A 19,564-nucleotide genomic window follows, 5' to 3' on the forward strand; every position below is an offset into this window, starting at 1 on the left:
AAAGATGGGGGGGGGGGGGGGGTAAATCCACACTTCCCACACTTAAACATGTTAGTATATAAAGTATATTACTATTAACAATATTATTTAAAAACCATAAACTAGCTTACAGCATAGCACAAGAAATAGCATTTGAGCATTATGCATATTTTTCAAGATAAATAATTGTAATGAGTAAAGACTTGTACAATGCTTCTTACATAATTCTTATATAATTGTATGTCTTGTGTTTCTATGAAGTTTGTTTAGAATGTTATTGTCAAGAAGAGAATATGAAATACCAGAGACAAATCAAACAAATTAGAGATGCCGAAAACTCACTCTCATAAATTCTCAGTCTGTATCACTAGTCTGTGAGTCTTCATGCTGATCAATTACTTTCATATTCTTCAGTTTCTAAGCAACGTTCCATAACAAACACACAAAACCAAGAGGAGAGTGCACTCACTGAGATGTGGTGGGGGGTCTGTGGAGCATGTCATGGGGGAATAGTAAAAAACATGGTTATACCTTTTGTTTGATATTAGCCAGATCTCATCCGATGGGGGTTCTATGTCCATTTTTGGAGTCAGACACACACAGTGCTACTTCTCTTCTTGCACTCTGATGTCAGGGGTGACAATTAGTTGAGAGTGCAGAGTTGTGTGTTTACATGATCAACTTGGGCAACTGAGAAAACACAGTGTGATAAAATATATTCTTTTTTAAACTTTAGGATTCAATACAAATTATAGCTTATTTTTAATCTTCAGCATGGCAAAATACTTCTAAAATGTAGAGCTTCATCCATAAACACGTGTCCAGGTATTAGAGACAGAAGTTGGATTTTGTTGTCAAAATGTACATTTTAAAGAGACTCTGGAATACTTGATTTTGATTGGTCACTTGCTGCATTTTTCTATTTTTTCCCCCTTCACGGCATTCAGTGGTATTTGCCATTGTACATCGATGCGGGGGTTATGTCCATTTTTGGAGTCAGACACACACAGTGCTACTTCTCTTCTTGCACTCTGATGTCAGGGGTGACAATTAGTTGAGAGTGCAGAGTTGTGTGTTTACATGATCAACTTGGGCAACTGAGAAAACAGTGTGATAAAATATATTCTTTTTTAAACTTTAGGATTCAATACAAATTATAGCTTATTTTTAATCTTCAGCATGGCAAAATACTTCTAAAATGTAGAGCTTCATCCATAAACACGTGTCCAGGTATTAGAGACAGAAGTTGGATTTTGTTGTCAAAATGTACATTTTAAAGAGACTCTGGAATACTTGATTTTGATTGGTCACTTGCTGCATTTTTCTATTTTTTCCCCCTTTACGGCATTCAGTGGTATTTGCCATTGTACATAAAATAAACTTTAATAATAAATTAAACTTTTTGTGTCACCCGTAAAAAGCTTCGCTTGCGAGCTTTGTTGTTTCATACAAATGCAACTGCCGCCATGTCTTATCGACCGTTGTGAAAATGACCTCGCGGCACTTGCTGTAATATCGTTGCAAACCGCGGAGTTCGGTTTGTTGCTATAGGCTATTTTAGTACATTCTGCTATTTTCACTTAGCGGACACTTTAAGATCATTTACAGGTAAGATGAAATATTTTAAACTCAAATCAATATTTAATGTCTACATATTTATATACACGGCATTCAGTGGTATTTGCCATTGTACATGAAAAATATACTTTAATAATAAATTAAACTTTTTGTGTCACTCGTAAAAAGCTTCGCTTGCGAGCTTTGTTGTTTCATACAAATGCAACTGCCGCCATGTCTTATCGACCGTTGTGAAAATGACCTCGCGGCACTTGCTGTAATATCGTTGCAAACCGCGGAGTTCGGTTTGTTGCTATAGGCTATTTTAGTACATTCTGCTATTTACACTTTAAGATCATTTACAGGTAAGATGAAATATTTTAAACTCAAATCAATATTTAATGTCTACATATTTATATATTTGTTGAGTAGCCCTGTAATGAGTGGGATAATGTAACGTGGTGAACGTATGTGTTTGTACAATGTGGAGTACAATGAACGAATGTGGAGTACAATGTTCCTGGATCAACATCCATGTTGATCCTGGAACAATATTCCAATCAACCAATTGAGGGATAAGTTAACAGGAAATGTCCTTTTTAGACTTACAACCAGAGTTGGGTGCTTCTACACCCTTGTTATTCAACTATCATTTTAGGGATAAATTATTGGTAGGGTTAGGTTTAGGGGTGGGGATAGGGTTAGGTCTATATTTTTGGACAATAATGTTGATCCAGGATCAACAAAAGATGTTAATCCAAGAACATGTCTTACTTGGCAAAATCACAGTGACCAACGTAACGTAACGTTACAGTCAATGGGTCCACAAAAGGTACTTAAAGATTAAAAGTGATTTACAGTGAAATTCAATTCATTCAATTTACAATAACAGCACAATTCAATTTAATAGAACTTTAGCCTACTTCTTTTATATGCTTACAGCACCACTTGGTTTGCTGTTGTCAAGCTAGACTATAGACTCAGAAGATCTTTATTCCTTCACTGGATTTAGATCCACAAGCTAACAGAGAAAAAGTTGATCAGATGGATTGACAGATGAGCATCGCTCCTCTCTTGACCTTGCCCGTGACTGGAAAATGGACGGATGGATGAATGAGTGAGAGGTAGTTAGATTGATGTCTGTCTAGTTCCCCTGGTCTTTTTGTCTAACCATCTGATCATTCCTCAACGTCTGACTCTGTCTCTCCCACGCAACATGTGTTGTCATGGTAACAGCCAAAATCATAGAAACAGGAACAAGTTGATTCCTTTTCTTATACCACATGCATGCATCTTTAGGCAGTTTAGACCCTCTGCCAAAACATGAACCAAACAAATTGTTATGAGATGCAGAGCCAAACTGAGAATACATTAAAATCATAACAGTGTCAACTGACTAATCCATAGCCCAGCACTAACACACCAGTAATACAGAGCACCCCATCCGCACATGTTCATCCAGAGGCTTACGGAGTGCTCAATGTGCAGCAAGAGCACATGCACATGTTTCCTTCATCTGCTTAGAGCAATACAACCATCTATGGGCACTCTGCAATTAATGGAGGTATCAAATGAATTATAGGCCCCAGAATATTTTAATGAAATATTTGCCTATGCAAGAGAATAGGGGAGTCTGGTAAGTCTAAAAAGAAACTAATGAAAGCAAGTGCACTGCTTTTTAAAACAAATTTCTGAAAGTGAATACTAGTGTGAATGACAATAGTACTGCCAAAAGTCATCTCCAGTGGAGTCCGACCTATCATTTAAACCTGGAAATTAGCACAAAGTTTTTAAAGGATTTTGAAAAATCTAAATCAAAAAACAAACATGATGTAAAATTGAATATTTAAGATTAATTACATTAAAGGTATTTATTGCATTGATACTAACAAGAGATATCAAATTTTCGTCTGCTCACAGACAGCTAAAAAACAATGTAGGAAGAAGAAAAAATTTATATATATTTAATTTAATATGTCACTAATCAAATAAAAACATTTGAGAATGTTATTTATTTATTTATTTATTGCACGAGACAAACCTTGCATATTTTACAATATGGAAAAGGCAAGCAGATTGTTGCCAATGTGTAAAAAGCTATATTTATATGAGCTAAATTTTCCTTTATTTAATAAACAGTTTCAGTTTGGACTCTTATAATGATAAAGCAACAAAACAAAATATAACCAAACTATCTTACTTACTACTGCCAAAGGTCATTTTTGATTAACCTAATCCTTTAAAGGGGTCATATGATGTTGCTAAAAAGAACATTATTTTGTGTATTTGGTGTAATAAAATGTGTTTATGCGGCTTAAGGTACTGTACATTATTGTTTCTCCTCTATGCCCCGCCTTTCTGAAACGCATCAATTTTTACGAAGCTCATCGGTCTGAAAAGTAAGGTGTGCTAAGATTGGCCAGCTATACAGTGCGTTTGGCCGAATACCTCAAGCATGTGACGGAAATGTTACGCCCCTCACCATACTGTGTATAAAAAACGTACTTACAGACTGTGAGTCAGAACAGACAGCATTGTAGTCTACTCTCCCAGGATCAGGAAACAGTCCTCCATAAAATGTGCTGCACACAAATGAATATTTGGGTTGAAGTGTTCTGGAACAGTGTTGTAAATACAACTTAACCACTGATTTCTAGTCGTGTCCTCTTTTGGAAGGCCAAACAAAGTAGTTTCGCTTTCACAACGAAACATAGCGTCACACACGGCGGCGGCCTAGAGTGAGCAGAGGCTGGAAGAAAAGCTTGAAGGAGCAGCCAGCGGGCTTGCTGCAACCACATGTGACGACCCTGGGCTGGACTCCGCTTCGTCCACAGTGAAAGCCGATCCAGTGATCCACAGCGCAAAGTTGATGTATTTCCTCAGCGACCAGCACGGATCAGCTCTAGGCATGACGAAGCGGATATCGTCCTCTTTTGGAAGACCAAACAAAGTAGTTTTGCTTTCACAACAAAACACAGCATTTCACGACATGGCGGCAGCAACAATACTACAGCGAGGATAAAAGTTACGCCTTCTTTCTTTGCGTGAACATTTGGGCGGCATTATGCAAATCTTCCCACATAGTGATGTAGACATGTGGGGGCGTGTTAGAACGAGCCGTTTTAGGTAGGCATGGTTGACTCTTAACTTTTATAAAGAATATCTCTTTGGATTTGAGACTTTAGTTTTTGCAATTTTACAGATCTTCTTTATGCACCAAGAGCTTGTAACACTTCAAAGAGAAAGGAAAAATTTAAATCGCATCAAATGACCCCTTTAACTGTTTTGTCTTGTAAAGAGAACATTTATCAAATGTGCAGTTACTAGATCCTCCCTAACATTTACTTGGGATCTGTTTTCCAACAGTTGAAGAGATAACATTCATAATATAAAAAAGTTATCCACATGCAAACAGCTTTATCAGTTTAACCACATATCTTAAATGTTAAATTAATTCTAGAGAATTCTAGAGGGAATGATTATCATATGGATTATGATCATCAGCTGAATGTTTAGTCTAATTATGGCTGAAGCATCTTTGAACGTAGAACTATTATAATGAAGTAGGGCTGTCAAAAAAAATCGAATTTCGAAAATTCGTCGAATTTAAAATAAAAATGTTGCATTCGAATTTTAGGTGTGCGTTTAAGAGGCAGCCTCATCAGTGGCGCACGAGATGCGATGACGATGTAAGTGTCGCTGCATTATAATGTTTTTGTTAGCCTATCCAGTTGAAGCCACTAGATGCGGCGCTGCTGCGTTGTTCATTAAAAACATTGCGGGGAAAGAGAACATCAATGCGGAGAAGATCTTGTTCACACAGAACACATATTTCACGCATTTTCTAGACGGACATCTATTACTGTTGCACTCGCGTCTCGCACAGTCGCATGCAAAATTAATCCAAGTTTAACTTTGAAAAAAACATATCTCGAGACTTTATGTCGGGTTTTTTCCCCATCCCACTGCATCTCATGTTCTTAAATGAAAAATGTACTCTGTGTGATTGGCTTTCGGCCCTTTCTATTAAACTATGCATACATACATGATGCTGTTTTGTTTATAGTTGTTTAAGCAACTTAATTATAATTGGTTTATAAACATTATTTTAAACATTATGCACTTTTTTTCGCAGATACATTCATGTTATCTTATGCTTTGAATGATCCGCCCTCCTGTGGCCTCAGGAGGGAAGCCAAAAGCTTTTCTTCACCCTAACTGAAATTATGCATTTTAAATTCGAATATAATTCGTTACAATTCGTTATTAAGTACAAAGTACATTCGAATTTAGTTTTCAGCCATTTTGACAGCCCTACAATGAAGTGATAACCTATACAAAAGAAGAGCAGAGTATGTAGGCCTATTTGTTTATTACCACCATGTACAGTATGATCTAAAATGTGTACCTTGACTACATTTAGATTCTCATATTTAAACTCTATGATGGATGCATATATTTTTATGTACTATTTATCTTTCAATATAGTCTACTCCAGTTAACTGATAACTATGGAACAGGAACAGAACTGTGATGTAGAAAATATCAGTGCATTTAAATAGCTAAATGTCCAATTTAAATGACCAGTTCTGATTGACAGAATGAGTCAGTGGAACTGATGAGATTTTCTGGCTATTGAGTGGAGGAAGATGTCTGGTGTGGGAATGAATCCTCATGCTTACAGTAATATCACTCTCACTCCAGGCAATCTGGCCACTGTCCTGGAAAAAAACAGTGAATAAATATTAAATAATATCAAATCGGCTGTTACAGCTCTACTTGCTGCAAAAATTAAATAACACCCAGAAAAAAAGTCTATCAGATAGCCTATTTGACCAGCCTTAACATTCTATCGGTGAAGACGTGCCAAAATTTCATGGCATATTGGAGTTTGTTCAAAGTCCTTTATACCGTTTCTGGTTTGTTGTGCTGCAAATAAAACCAATATTTATACAGTAAAATAAGCAAGACAGATTTGCGTCAACGTTACTGTCAATCGGTTAACTATCCTCGTAGATCAGTCAATCATCTCAAGCGTATGTACAGATCATTAACACACACCTTAGGCAATATACACCACATGCATTATGTTACAGATATAAAAAGTGTATTATTGTCTTTCAAGCTGTAGTACATTTTAAGTGGTTTCGATAAGCTACTCTACAGCCGTACCAGCCTTTTCCGTTTGTTGACGATTAGCGCCATCAGGTGGAGAATTGGATTACATGCAAATCACACAATTAAAACCTCGTTTCTTTATTTACTTCTTTTGTACTGAATTAATTCCCACGATTTCTAATGTTACGAGAATCCAGGCTGTGTGTGCAAACTTTTTGGATGTCTTCATTAGTTTTGTAAACGCAAACACACCTCCTCCAGGGTCAAATATTCTAGAGTGACAGAAGGATTGTTTACTGTTTATTTGAGCCAAGGGCCTCTTGGTGGATGAAGAATATTGCATATTAAGCCTCGTCTAAAATAACGTGTATAGTACCATATTAATACACCACTGTTTAAAAGTTTGGGGTCAGTTTTTTTAATTCCTTGAAAGTACTTTCATTAAGGCTGCTTTAAATTGGTCAGACCTTTCTATTTTTTATTTTTTTTTACAAAAGATGTACCTTTCAAATAAATGCTGTTCTTTTAAACTTGACATTTTCACAAAAATGTTGAACATTGTTAATAAGAAATGTTTCTTGAGCAGCATATTAGAATGATTTCTGAAGAATCATGTGACACTGGAGGATTCAAATTCGTTTCCCAAACAACAATTTAGATAAATATCACTTCTATGAACTTATATACCAAAGTAATGGCTGCTAAAACTTCAGTAGTCTTGGTGAGCATAAGAGGCTTCTTTCAAAAACATTTAAAACTCATCCAGACTCCAAACTTTTAAAGGGTATTGTCAGAATAATGAACAACCTGGCTGTGGGCGTTTGGCAAGGACATTACACTTGCAAGGCAGGCTCATAGGCCACATAACAACCTTTACTTTGAAACTGCAGATATGCATGTCCTGAACCCACTGAACTCTTGACATTTAAAGTTTCAGAATTGCCATGTCATGATAGAGGCTTATGATAGACTGACCTACTTACAGTTTGCCAAATCAGAGACTGTGATCTGACACCATGATGATTTGACCCCTGACCCTGAGCCAACTGCTCTGTTGTCAGCATTCCAAACACACATGAAGTTCAGTTATTCTTATCTTACAAATAAATGTGCATTCCTAGAATGAAATGCAGCTTCTGGACAAAAGTCACTTCAACAAAAAAAAAGTCAGCTTCTTCATCAAAAGTCACCTTGATCTGTTTAGGTCTGCTAGACTGGATTGCTCATTTTAAAAACTTAGAAACCTTTATTCTGCATGCATTCATTTCAACAAAATACAAAAATTGGACAATACTTACTTGGTTACATTTTTATTAAAACATTTGAAATACAAAAGGCAAGAGTATGTGTAGAAGTCATGCCCATGCACCAGCACATAGTAATATTGTTAAATATACTAAACATTTCAAACTTAACAAGCTGCAGCATACATTTACTTCCAAGTATAAAGCAGTCTGTATTTACACTTCAGCAAGCCTATAACTTTATTACAGTATTACATTAATAACACTGTTTGCTGATTAACTATCATTCGAAACATTTCATGTGGTAATCAGCTGTTTTTGTGCAAGAGCGGAGAACATAATGAAAACAGGCAAGAAAGAACAATCCCAGAGTTATGGCTTTAAACTTGTTCAATAACCCTGGGACCAAAAAAAATGACATTGAACTCAAATTCTAATTTCTATCTTGTGGCCGGTAATCACTTGAAAGATGTTGTGACACCTGGAAAAATACTTTGAAACCAAATGAATTACTTTGGAAACACAATCAAAAAATCCTTCAGGTTCACATTTCCCCATTGTAGTGTAATCATATAGGTATGTTTGCATCTTATAAGAAGTGTAAGTATATCTGGTTTGTTGTGTCATTAACCTCGGTTTCCTTAAATACCTCTCCTTCACCTTTCAGAGAAATTCAGCCCACATCCACACATCAGAAAACCAAACAGGAATTTCAGCAATCGCCAGCAGCATTATAAATAAAAGTTCATTGTCAGAGGTAAGAATAATATTTAAGAAACTTTTGTGTGCAGTAACAGTTATGTCTTTAATTACATTTTACACGTTAAAAGTGTCAATTAAGGAACAATATGGAACTTCTGCCTTGCTGCAAAAAACAAATCAAATGCTCAACTTCTGATTCCACGTACAGGTAGAAAAATAACGCAGACCTCTTTATCAGGACTTTTACAGTAATGAGAAGATAATTTGGTTGTGCAAACCATGTTTTGATGACACTTGAACTCCAAGACATGCTTCATGAAAAACTGTATCTAAGGCATGCTGTACAAAAAGAAGAACTTATCAGTCAAATAAAGATAGAATACAAATGGTACTAAAATAAAATAGTTTGGAAGAAAATACATTCTGAAAAACACACCACTACTGCTTTCATGTCCCTGGATAATTAGTGACATTAGCAACTCATTTGGTTCATTAGAACCTAAATAAAACATTAAAGGCATAGTTAACGTTAAAATGTACTCATCTTTATGTCATTCTGAAACCTGCAGGACACAAAAAGGCATTATGAGTAACAGTTTGTGTCCATGTAATGAAAGCCAGTGGGGTCCAAAATAAGACTGGGCCCCACTGACTTTTAGTCACCGGGACATTTTTCAAATATCTTGTTTTTGAACGGTCATACAGGCTTTGAATTACATGAAGGTGAGGCAGAATTAAACATTTTGAGTGTACTGTCCCTTTAAGATAACGTCTCATTTGACATATCCCAGTTACAGAGCACTCCAATTTAAAAGTACATATCTGGACCTATTTTGCTTTCTATCCTCATTCTTTCTCACTCAACATTTAAAAATGACCTTTGCTTTACTTTCCTTTTTCATTCATTCAAAAATTAAAAGCAAAGTTTGGCACAACACAAGCACTATATAAACTCTCTCCCAAGTGCAAAATCTGCTAAACCTACATTAGTATATTTCCAGTCTTGATTTATGGTTTTGTGTTGCATTTTGACGGTTTAATTGTGATAGTAGGTCTGCGGTGAGCTTAGCATAATTCTTTCTGTTTGGCTTAATTCCACATATAACATTGAGAATCAACACTGCTCAGATTCCTTTCAAAGGCAGATGCCATGTGAAAATAAAAATGAACATAAAAATACACTCAAGAGTAATACTTTCCACTGTTATAGATAGGTAACATTTCGCTGTGCTGATATTACTGATAATGCAGTGTGATGAGATTGTGCGTAAGATTAGAATTGATGATGTATGTAACAGCATGTGAAAGAAAGAGTTACATACTCTTCTACTGTCCGCTAATGACGTGTGGGTTAAACTGCACTATAATGATTGTGATATCATCCCTATACATGCGGGCTAATTCCTCTGGCAAGCTTAACATCTTTGACAACCTCTCATGGTCCACCATTCCAAACTCATTATTCCCCACTGCGTGCCGAATCAGGTGCGTAGCCGCATTCTGGTCTCCGAAGGTGGAGGAGATGCGAGCTTTCCTCTCCTGCAACAATCCCTGCATCTGACCCAGGGTCACCTTATAGCCGCCAACACTGACTGGCTGCTGCTGGTGCACTCCAGTGAGATGTTCACCCACAATCCTCACCACCTCCTGCCTGTGTAGCGTTTCCCACAGCCCATCCGAACCCAGCACCAGGAAACGATCCTGTGGACGAAGGTGGTGTCGCGTCACCTCCGGTTCCGCCGTAAGGTAGGGTGGTGTGTGGTAGTTGGGTGGGATGAACTTGGCGTGCTCATTCTCATGGAGCTGGTCCGGTCCGGACTCAAGAACACGGCGCTGTAGTTCAATGCTCCACTTGAATTTAACATCTCCAAAGGCACGAAATGGCATGAGTAACCCCAACAGTCGATCCTGCTTCACCACACTCTTGGCCTCAGAAAGCGGGTGCTCAGACCGCACACGCTTCATCTCAGATTCATTCTGCGCACTGTGGTCGTTGGTGAGTGTGAGGGCAGAAAAAGAGCCATCAGGTTCTTGTACGCCCAGGACTGCACGGCAATCTCCAGTGTTGGCAATATGCAGCTCATTACCATCAATGTGTGCAACACATGCAGTAGCGCCTGAGAATGCAACACGGAGCACCCAGTAGTGCAAGAACGCATTCGGGTCGCCAACCTGCGCTTCAAGGGAAATGTCATTGTCCAACCTTTTAAAGGCACTCACAAGAGCTTCAGCAACATCCGGTTGCTCCCCAGGAACGCTCAGATCCAGCAGTTCCTGCCAGTACGTGCGCAAACTGGAGAAGTAGAGCCGTGAAGCTTCCTTGCTGAAGTAGTCGTTGGGATGCTTGTGCCACTGCAATATCGGGTGAAGAGGTCTTCCGCTCTCCACCGCATTCTCCAGCTCCATCAACGTCTCATGTGGCAGTAATGAGACGGCAATGTAATAGAAGAGGCGCTCGGTGAGTGCCTGAGCACATGCGCAGCCTGCATGGCCATCAAATACGCCATAAAGCATGCCACGGGTCTGCAAGCACGTTGCTGCACTTCGGCGATCCTCAATGGGTGCATTTGCCGGTAGCTGGTTGCTGTCAAAGCCCATGATCGAACTGAGGTTTTTGCCATCAAACTCAGGAACTTTGAAGCTGTACTCGTTAGCTTTTAGAATGCTGTTAACCTGAGGTGGGGTCAAGTAGTAGGTGTGCCATGCAGGTGAGGTCCTGTATCCCCGCACCTGGTGCCGCCATCTTTGTTCAAAGCTGTGTGGCTGAGTTGCACTGATGCATGGATGAGGAGACCGGCTGCAGTTTTGGCATGTTATGGCTGGCACCAGTATCCGACCAAATCTCCTGCCACGGATGACCCTGAACACCTGGGAGGTAGCAGCCATGATATACCCTTAAAGGACCTGCAGGAAAATCATAGTTCAATTAGAAAGATTAAACAAAACTAATTTTTCACAGTTGTCTAGATTTCAAACAGAGCTGAGCTATACAAGTAAATCAGTAGTCAGGTTTACAATTTTGACACCTTGATTATCAAGATCTTGATGTAGAAGTAACTTCAAATGACTGTAGGTTATACATTTTAAATCATCAGAAGATTACTACAAGGATTAGGTCAAGGCATGGAAAAGCCATTCCATTCAGGATGGGAGAGTGTCCCAAGGCTATTTATAGTCCCATGCTGCCACATTCTTGGCATTGGACACATTGAGTGTCCCACTGGCCTATTACTGTCCCCTGTAACGTTTACCCATTACATAAAGCAAAACTAATGCAACCCAAATGTACACTGCAATTATTCCCTGCCCTTCAGGTCTGTCTCATTTTTAAAGGAATTTCTGTCAGTGATTATCTTTGCCCAACCCAAATTGTCTTTTGGCATCTGTCGCCATCTTATAGAGGTCTAAACATAACACTAAAGTTGTTGTTCTTATTTTCTTGTGATAAGTAAATATAATTTATTATATTTTAGTATAAAATATATTATATTGATCAGCAATTACTGTTTATTACTTATTTAGGTGAACAATTACTACTACTTTTAAATCTTACGTTTGTTGTTATTGAAACGTTCGAAACCGCCATTTGAAATGTGTAGGCTATTGTGGAATAGGCTACATTTAAAAATATTTTAATTATCATAAATATAATAATTATAATAAATAAAAAATATTAACTTTTTTACGTTTTGTTTTGACTTGAGGTCCTCAAATAAGGGGGCCAGCCCCCACAAAAAATTAACACCCTTTTGCAAACAGTCCTCGCATATTTAGATTTCCGACAGAATGGATACAGCGGGTTAAAGAGGTGTACTAAAAACAGCTCACGGCTTCACGCGCTGTCATTACATGCAGTTCAAAGCATGGAGCTACCAGGCGGGTTATTGAACCATGCCAAATAACCACTATATCAGTTGTAAGAACGATTTTAAATGATAATTTCACAATAAAACGACAGTTGCAAAAAAGGGAAAAGGCTCAGTTGAGCACTACGCCCCGTTCACATCATCCAGCATACATACTCGCTACTAAATTGCCATATTGTTTACATTTGGGCTTGGCAACTTAATTTAGTAGATATCATCGCAGAGAAACGCAATCGGATAAATGTCCCTGTATTTCAAGAGGAAAAAAAGTGATTCAGTTAGCACACACTCCAAACTGCGTGACTGTACCGTGGACAAATATCAAACGCTAATGCATCTAAAATACGCTGTATCATTGCACACTATCGCCGCACGAACTGCATGCGCAACTCATTACAGCCAAACAAAAGATAAATATTCTTACCTGAGGATATTAGTGGGTAACTGAGTTTGTGGTCGATGTTTGATCAGGCTGCATTAGTTCATATACATTCACCCCGCCCGGATCCTCGGATCCTCGGATCCTGCGAGCCTAGTTCGCCTCCACTCCCACCGGACAAGATGATTGGTTCACTTACGTCATCAGAGGTGTAGCTCCGCTTAACCTTTCCTTTTCCGGTAGTTGCCAAAATAATAAATAAATAAATACATGCATACGTATATAAATATACAAGATATATATTAAAACATACAAACAAACAAATAAATGCCTAAATAAATCTACAAAGAAATGCATAAATAAATCTATGTTTTAAAAAAAAACATAGAAAAATCTTTTTTTAATAATCTGTATTTTATTCCAGATATTTTATCTTCAAAAAAAAGAGAAAAGAAATAACCATAAAAAATAAATGTGGAAAAATTACAGTTATACAAAAATAAATAAATATTAGTAGAAATACTCATTTTTTATTTATTTATTTATAGTATTTCTTTGTATATTTATTTATGCATCTATTTATTATTTTGGCAAATTTGGCATTCCATACAGCAGCAACTAACACACAAAAAGTACATAATTTTTGGGATTCATGTGAATATGTGTATGTTATACACATGGAAATTCTAACCACTAAAATGCTTTTTTTTAATTTCAGTGTGTGACATGCTTGCATTGCACACTTGATATTACCTCTCAAAGTATTTAATTATCCTTCAGGAGATGCTTACATGCACAAATAAAAAAAGAGTGTTTGTAAGAGTCTAATGACAGTTAAAGCTTATCTGCCCTCAAAAGCTCAAAATTCGAGCACTCCACCCTTTACAAATCCCACCAGTAAGTGTGACAGACAAAATCGAAAAAGCATCAAATCTACACAAAAAAAAAGGTTTTGAAAAGGAATAAAGGAAGATTATTTTTATTTATTAGAATATTCAGAATGGCTTCTGTGAAAACAGTATCTGTGGAAGATTCCTGTTCTTCTGTCATGTAGTCAAAGTATCTGTAAAGAGTGTCTTCAGCAGTTCTGGAAAACCAAGAAAGTCCAGCAGTGTCCTGTCTGCAGGAGAAGATCCTCAAGACATGAACCTCCGTGTAATCTGGCGTTAAAGAACTTATGTGAGTCATTGACAGCAGAAAGTGCTTCGAGGTCTGAGGAGGTCTGCAGTCTCCACAATGAGAAACTCAAACTCTTCTGCTTGAATGATAAACAACCTGTGTGTGTTGTGTGCAGAGATTCAGAAAAACATGTCAATCACAAATTCCGCCCTATTACAGTTTTTCTCGATTGCTAAAACACTATAACCAGGCTTTTGAACTAAAATTTCAAAACAATAACGCCATTTTTAAAAAAGCACACCCATTTTGCTGAACTATAAACACTATTCCCCTGCTTTAACACATGAGTCAGATTTGGTGAACTGTTACTGCAAAACTCTACACACAAATCCCTACATTTCTCAGTGCTTACACCATGTGGTCATTTAGAAAGCACTAGCATTCAATACTGTTCACTCAAGTCAGCACAGCTTGAGCTCAATTTGCAAACAATTACCCAGGTGGAAACACTAAGAGTCAAAATTGAACACACATCAATCAGATCCTTCCATAAATAGATAAAAGGGCCAGAATCAGTTCACTGAGCTTTGAAATAATGGATTCACAGAGAAATTAAGGAATAGGAAGAAGAAGAAGAAGAAGAAGAAGAAGAAGAAGAAGAAGAAGAAGAAGAAGAAGAAGGGCGGCGGCGGCGGCGGCAAGGAGACAAGCAGTCTTAGATGACATTTGAGCCACTTTAGTTGACCATGTCCTTGTCCATGGTATGACTATGAGGGAGGCTGGGCAATGAGTACAGCCAAATTTGAGTCGCTTCACCGTCGCCTTCATCAGAACCTTCAGGGAGGAAAACTGGTAAGTGTACTTGCAGTAAGACTGCTCTTTACAGTAACTTTAGAGTGCATACACTGTTGCACTATGCTACTGTAATAAAGAAATGCATCAAATTGCCTCGCATACAGATAGTTTCAGTATGTTTCCATTTTTTCCTGTAAAAAGGATGTTACAGTAATGAGTGCTTCTATTTTTGTAGGACACAGAGATGACCACCTGGTGGAGGCAGGCTAAGACTTTTGTGGGAGGAGCAAGAGAGGGAGCTTGTAAACACGGTCCTTGCCAATGTAATCTGCCTGCGAGAGATTCAAAGGAGAGTGATTGAGGATAATCTTTTTCGAGGGATAAATGCCATCAGCCTCTCCACAATTGATCGTATCCTCCGAAAGCACCGGTTCCGGATGAAATGGGCATACCGCGTCCCTTTCGAACGAAGCTCTGACAGAGTGAAAGACCAACGAGTGGAATACGTTCAGGTATGAGTTTTGATATAGTATGAAGTATTGTGTACCATCACAGTATAGTAGTTTATGCTGCCATTTGTGTCCTCTTGAACTGTGCTTCAGGGTAGTGATTTACTCTACTGTTTCATGTGTTTTGCAGAGAATCTGAGATTGAAGGCCGGCCTGTTCCCCATGAAATTATCTTTGTGGATGAGGCTGGTTTCAACCTGACCGAAAGAAGGGGGAGGAACATAATTGGCCATCGGGCTATTGTAAATGTCCCTGGTCAGCGCGGAGGGAATGTCACTATGTGTGTCGCCATCAGCCAACGAGGTGTTCTCCACCGTCATGCCATTCTAGGACCCTATAACACTATGCTTCTCCTTGCTTTCCTTGATGGTCTAAGAGCATATGTTCCAGCTGGACCTCAGGGAACCAGCACAGCCAGAGCAGCCTCGTTACATTGTTGTTTGGGATAATGTCAGCTTCCATCGCGCTGCTCTGGTTCGTGACTGGTTTACCAATAACCCAAGGTTTTCTAACATCTTTCTGCATGCATACTCTCCCTTTCTAAACCTGATAGAGGAGTTTTATTTCAGCATGCCGGTGGAATGTGTATGACCGAGAACCTTATATCCACGCTCACCTCCAGGCCACGGAAGAAGCCTGCCTAGACTTATCAGTAGAGCATGCCAGGTGTGGATCAGGCATGCAAGAGGATTTTACCCTCGCTGCCTGGCTAGGGCCAATATAGCCTGTGATGGGGACGAGATTGTCTGGCCTGACCCAGAACAAAGACTGGATGCTGAGGCAGAATTTTATTTATTTTTATTTTTTATTGCATGAATAATGTGCCAATGTATACATTGGTTGTGTCTTTTGTGTTCATGTTTTGTATGTTGTAGTGTGTGTTTTTGAAAGCTTGTGTGTGTGACGTCTGAGGGAAAGTTTGGTTTTTCAGCAAGAGTGAGTGGGTTGAGTGTAGAGCTTCATTTTGACCTGAAAATAGGATGTTTGGGGAATTGGGTGAGACGTTATGGATTAGTGTTAACTGTTTTGAGAATACGAGGCATAGTTTCAAGAAATGTGTTTAAGCAATCGAGGAAAAACTGTAAAGAAGTAGTTTCATTTTACAAGGAAGGTGTATTAATTTCATATTAGAATAATATCTTTCTATAAACATTAACATGTTTTATAAACAATATATAAGGTGTGTGTGTATATATAGACGGGTCCTTTGTGATACACACACACACACATATATATATATATATATATATACAGTGGGTACGGAAAGTATTCAGACCCCCTTAAATTTTTCACTCTTTGTTAGATTGCAGCCATTTGCTAAAATCATTTAAGTTATTTTTTTTCCTCATTAATGTACACACAGCACCCCATATTGACAGAAAAACACAGAATTGTTGACATTTTTGCAGATTTATTAAAAAAGAAAAACTGAAATATCACATGGTCCTAAGTATTCATATTACTAAATTGCTGTGACACTCATATATTTAACTCAGGTGCTGTCCATTTCTTCTGATCATCCTTGAGATGGTTCTACACCTTCATTTGAGTCCAGCTGTGTTTGATTATACTGATTGGACTTGATTAGGAAAGCCACATCCTGTTAACAGGAATTTTACACATTTCAATGTTGCTTATACTTGGAGAAGCTCAAAACAGCAATGAAGACCTTACAAGAGAAACTTGCATACACAAAAGAAATTAAAGTAGAATGTGATACAATTAATCAGATCAAGTCAGGAGACCATATTAAATATTTAATGATTTGCATCATCATAGACAAAGGTATGTAATATCTTCCTCACATCCACGTCTGACACTGTCTGATGATCTGACCAGTCTGGCATACTCTAACTGGCTTCCTGATGATTCAGATGCATTTGCCTTCATTCCCTGTGTCCTGGGTTCTGAGGGCTTTAACTCAGGAACACACTGCTGGGATGTGGAAGTTGGAAACAATTTCTGATGGAGTCTTGGAATAACAACAGCACCAAAGCCAAAGAAGGAATATCCCTGTTGAAAAAAACAGCATATGCTGGTTAGGTGTTTTGAAGCATGGCTGCTGGTCCTAAGCTGGTCCTGAGCAGGAACTTTAACATATAACATAAGTTTAACATATTTTAATATTCAAACTTTAACCATTCTATAGGAGGAACTCAATACATCACTAGACTAGTCCTTACAAGAGAAACTTAAACGCACAAAACAACTTAAAATAGTGCTATAAAACAGCTCAGCACATCAAGGTGAGTATTTAGAATATTAATTTTCAACACTGTTCAAATTTATGAATCATTTTGTTTGTTTTTATGTTCAGACTCAGGCTGAGCACACAGAGCGGCAGATTAAAAAGGAGTTTAAGAAGCTTCGTCAGTTTCTGCGAGATGATGAAGACGCTTCAATCACTGCACTGAGGAAAGAGGAAGAGCAGAAGAGTCAGATGATGAAGGAGAAGCTTGAGGAGATGAACAGACAGATCTCAGCTCTATCAGACACAATAAAAGACACAGAGGAGAAGATGAACACTATAGTAGCATGTCTTTCTAAATGTGAGAACTGATTTCTTCTTGTGTACAAAACAACTTACCTTATACTTACCAGCAAAGTCAAACTGTCATCCTGTATTGGGAATCTCCTTTAACACAGTTATTTTTTGCAAATATTAAATGTTTGAGGAGATAGTAAATTGTTTTATTTATTTTCCAGAGCTTAAACGTCATCATGGAAAGGTATTGTAAGTGAGCTGTCTTGTCTTTGATTGTAAACTCAAACTCATTGCCGTTCTAACTGGTGGATGTTATTCCAGAGCCCAGAGTTCACAGCAGGATCCACAGATACTTTCAGTAGCTTTGATTAATGTGGCAGATCATCTGAGAAACCTGACCTTCAGAGTCTGGAAGAAGATGCAGGAACTTGTTCAAAACAGTGAGTGAAACATCGCAAACATTGCAAATACACGTCTGATTCTGTCTGATGATCTGACCAGTCTGAGACATAGCAAGACACAACAACTGGTTCCTAATAACCCAGAGAGGTTTTACCCATATGCCTGTGTTCTGGGTTCAGAGGGCTTTAACTCAGGAACACACTTTTGGGATGTGGAGGTTGGAGTCAATTCATACTGGATTATTGCTGTAACCACAGAGTCAATCCAAAGGAAGGGAACAGCTTTCTTTTACACCAATGTCTGGTGCATGTGGTATGAAGATGGTAAATATTTCCCACAAAACCCAGAGAAACCCAACAGCACCTTTCCAGTTAAAGAAAAGCTTCAGAGGGTGAGATTGGAGCTGGACTGGGACAGAGGAAAACTGTCATTCTGTGATCCCGTAACTAACACAACACTACACACACTGACAACAACCTTCACAGAGAGAGTCTTCACAATGTTTTATAGTTTTGATGAATCCACACAAAAATTGTTTTTACACGTTTTATTAATCTTTAAAATGAAACGTTCAATCTGTAACAATTATTTTCTCAGTAAAGTTTCTTATTTTTCCATTTTGCAAACTAACCGAAATGTGGCATGTTTTAGATTCTGCTTGTAAGAATAAGGAACAATGGTGCCGAATCTTCTTTGAAAGATTTAAGCAGCTGCAATCAATTCCAGTGTATTTGTGTCTGACCTTTAGTCTTGAACTCCTAAATGAACTTATTACAGTCAAATGAATCTGATTCTGTTGCATTCGCAAGTCTTTCATTCTGACTGTAATACTGAGTGAATTGTAATGGCATCTCTAGAACCAGGAAGTCTTGCTCTTGCTCTTCACCACATATATCTACACAGCTACTAATTCCTTTTCAGAACAGGGTATATGTAAATAAAAACTCACTTTTCAAACAAACTAAGTCAGTTGGGATACAAGAAAGTGGCCAGACTGTTGTTTGGACTGAGTCTGATCATGTCAGACTAACACGGCATAAAAGAGTGTTGATTGATATTCGTGTTTTCCTATAAGTAAGAATATGCATAAATGTGCAGGGATTCTGTATTACAACTATTAAAAGGCCCCACCAACTACTCAAGCCACTTCCCCAAGAGATTCACTCCCTAAGCTTTGACTTTTTCCTCAAACCATTGATGAATCTGTTAAGACATCTCTGGCTGTCTGCCCACACCTATAGGTGTGTCTTTGTTGTGCTAGCTCAAAGTGAGATCTTTATGTCACTTACATGAGTGACAGCCATCAGGTGAGGCTCCATAGCTCAGTGGTTAGAGCACTGGTCTTGTAAACCAGGGGTCGTGAGTTCAATTCTCGCTGGGGCCTGATTGGAAACCTTTTGAAAAGTGAC

General features: G+C 38.2%; 2 protein-coding genes and 1 non-coding gene across 3 annotated transcripts; 2 read left to right on the forward strand and 1 right to left on the reverse strand.

Moving 5' to 3' along the window:
• Positions 1-7,959: 7,959 nt before the first annotated feature.
• On the reverse strand, positions 7,960-13,023 carry LOC107595893 (pyruvate dehydrogenase [acetyl-transferring]-phosphatase 1, mitochondrial-like). The gene is made up of 2 exons (XM_016286482.1): positions 12,891-13,023; positions 7,960-11,504 (listed from the first exon to the last, which is right to left on the reverse strand). The coding sequence occupies exon 2, from the start codon at positions 11,484-11,486 to the stop codon at positions 9,927-9,929; it is 1,560 nt and encodes a 519-aa protein (XP_016141968.1). The 5' UTR covers positions 11,487-11,504; positions 12,891-13,023; the 3' UTR covers positions 7,960-9,926.
• LOC107596316 (nuclear factor 7, brain-like) lies at positions 12,708-17,828 on the forward strand. Its single transcript, XM_016287022.1, has 4 exons — positions 12,708-12,743; positions 13,865-14,182; positions 16,879-17,002; positions 17,584-17,828. The coding sequence occupies exons 1-4, from the start codon at positions 12,708-12,710 to the stop codon at positions 17,826-17,828; spliced, it is 723 nt and encodes a 240-aa protein (XP_016142508.1).
• A 1,638-nt stretch (positions 17,829-19,466) lies between these two features.
• On the forward strand, positions 19,467-19,539 carry trnat-ugu (transfer RNA threonine (anticodon UGU)). The gene has a single exon. It is a non-coding gene; the product is annotated as a tRNA-Thr (tRNA).
• Positions 19,540-19,564: the final 25 nt, after the last annotated feature.

The sequence above is a fragment of the Sinocyclocheilus grahami genome, unplaced genomic scaffold (assembly GCF_001515645.1).
Source record: "Sinocyclocheilus grahami isolate Dianchi unplaced genomic scaffold, SAMN03320097.WGS_v1.1 scaffold11.1, whole genome shotgun sequence".
NCBI lineage: Eukaryota > Metazoa > Chordata > Actinopteri > Cypriniformes > Cyprinidae > Sinocyclocheilus > Sinocyclocheilus grahami.

What these genes read in the sequence shown, in the direction of transcription:
- LOC107595893 (XM_016286482.1), bottom strand. Translation starts at nt 11,486, where the DNA reads ATGGCTGCTACCTCCCAGGTGTTCAGGGTCATCCGTGGCAGGAGATTT.
- LOC107596316 (XM_016287022.1), top strand. Translation starts at nt 12,708, where the DNA reads ATGTCCCTGTATTTCAAGAGGAAAAAAAGTGATTCA. An exon ending in AGAGGAAAAAAAGTGATTCA is followed by an intron (nt 12,744 to 13,864) that starts GTTAGCACACAC and finishes CTGTGAAAACAG; the next exon opens with TATCTGTGGAAGATTCCTGT. An exon ending in ACAAATTCCGCCCTATTACA is followed by an intron (nt 14,183 to 16,878) that starts GTTTTTCTCGAT and finishes TCCTGTTAACAG; the next exon opens with GAATTTTACACATTTCAATG.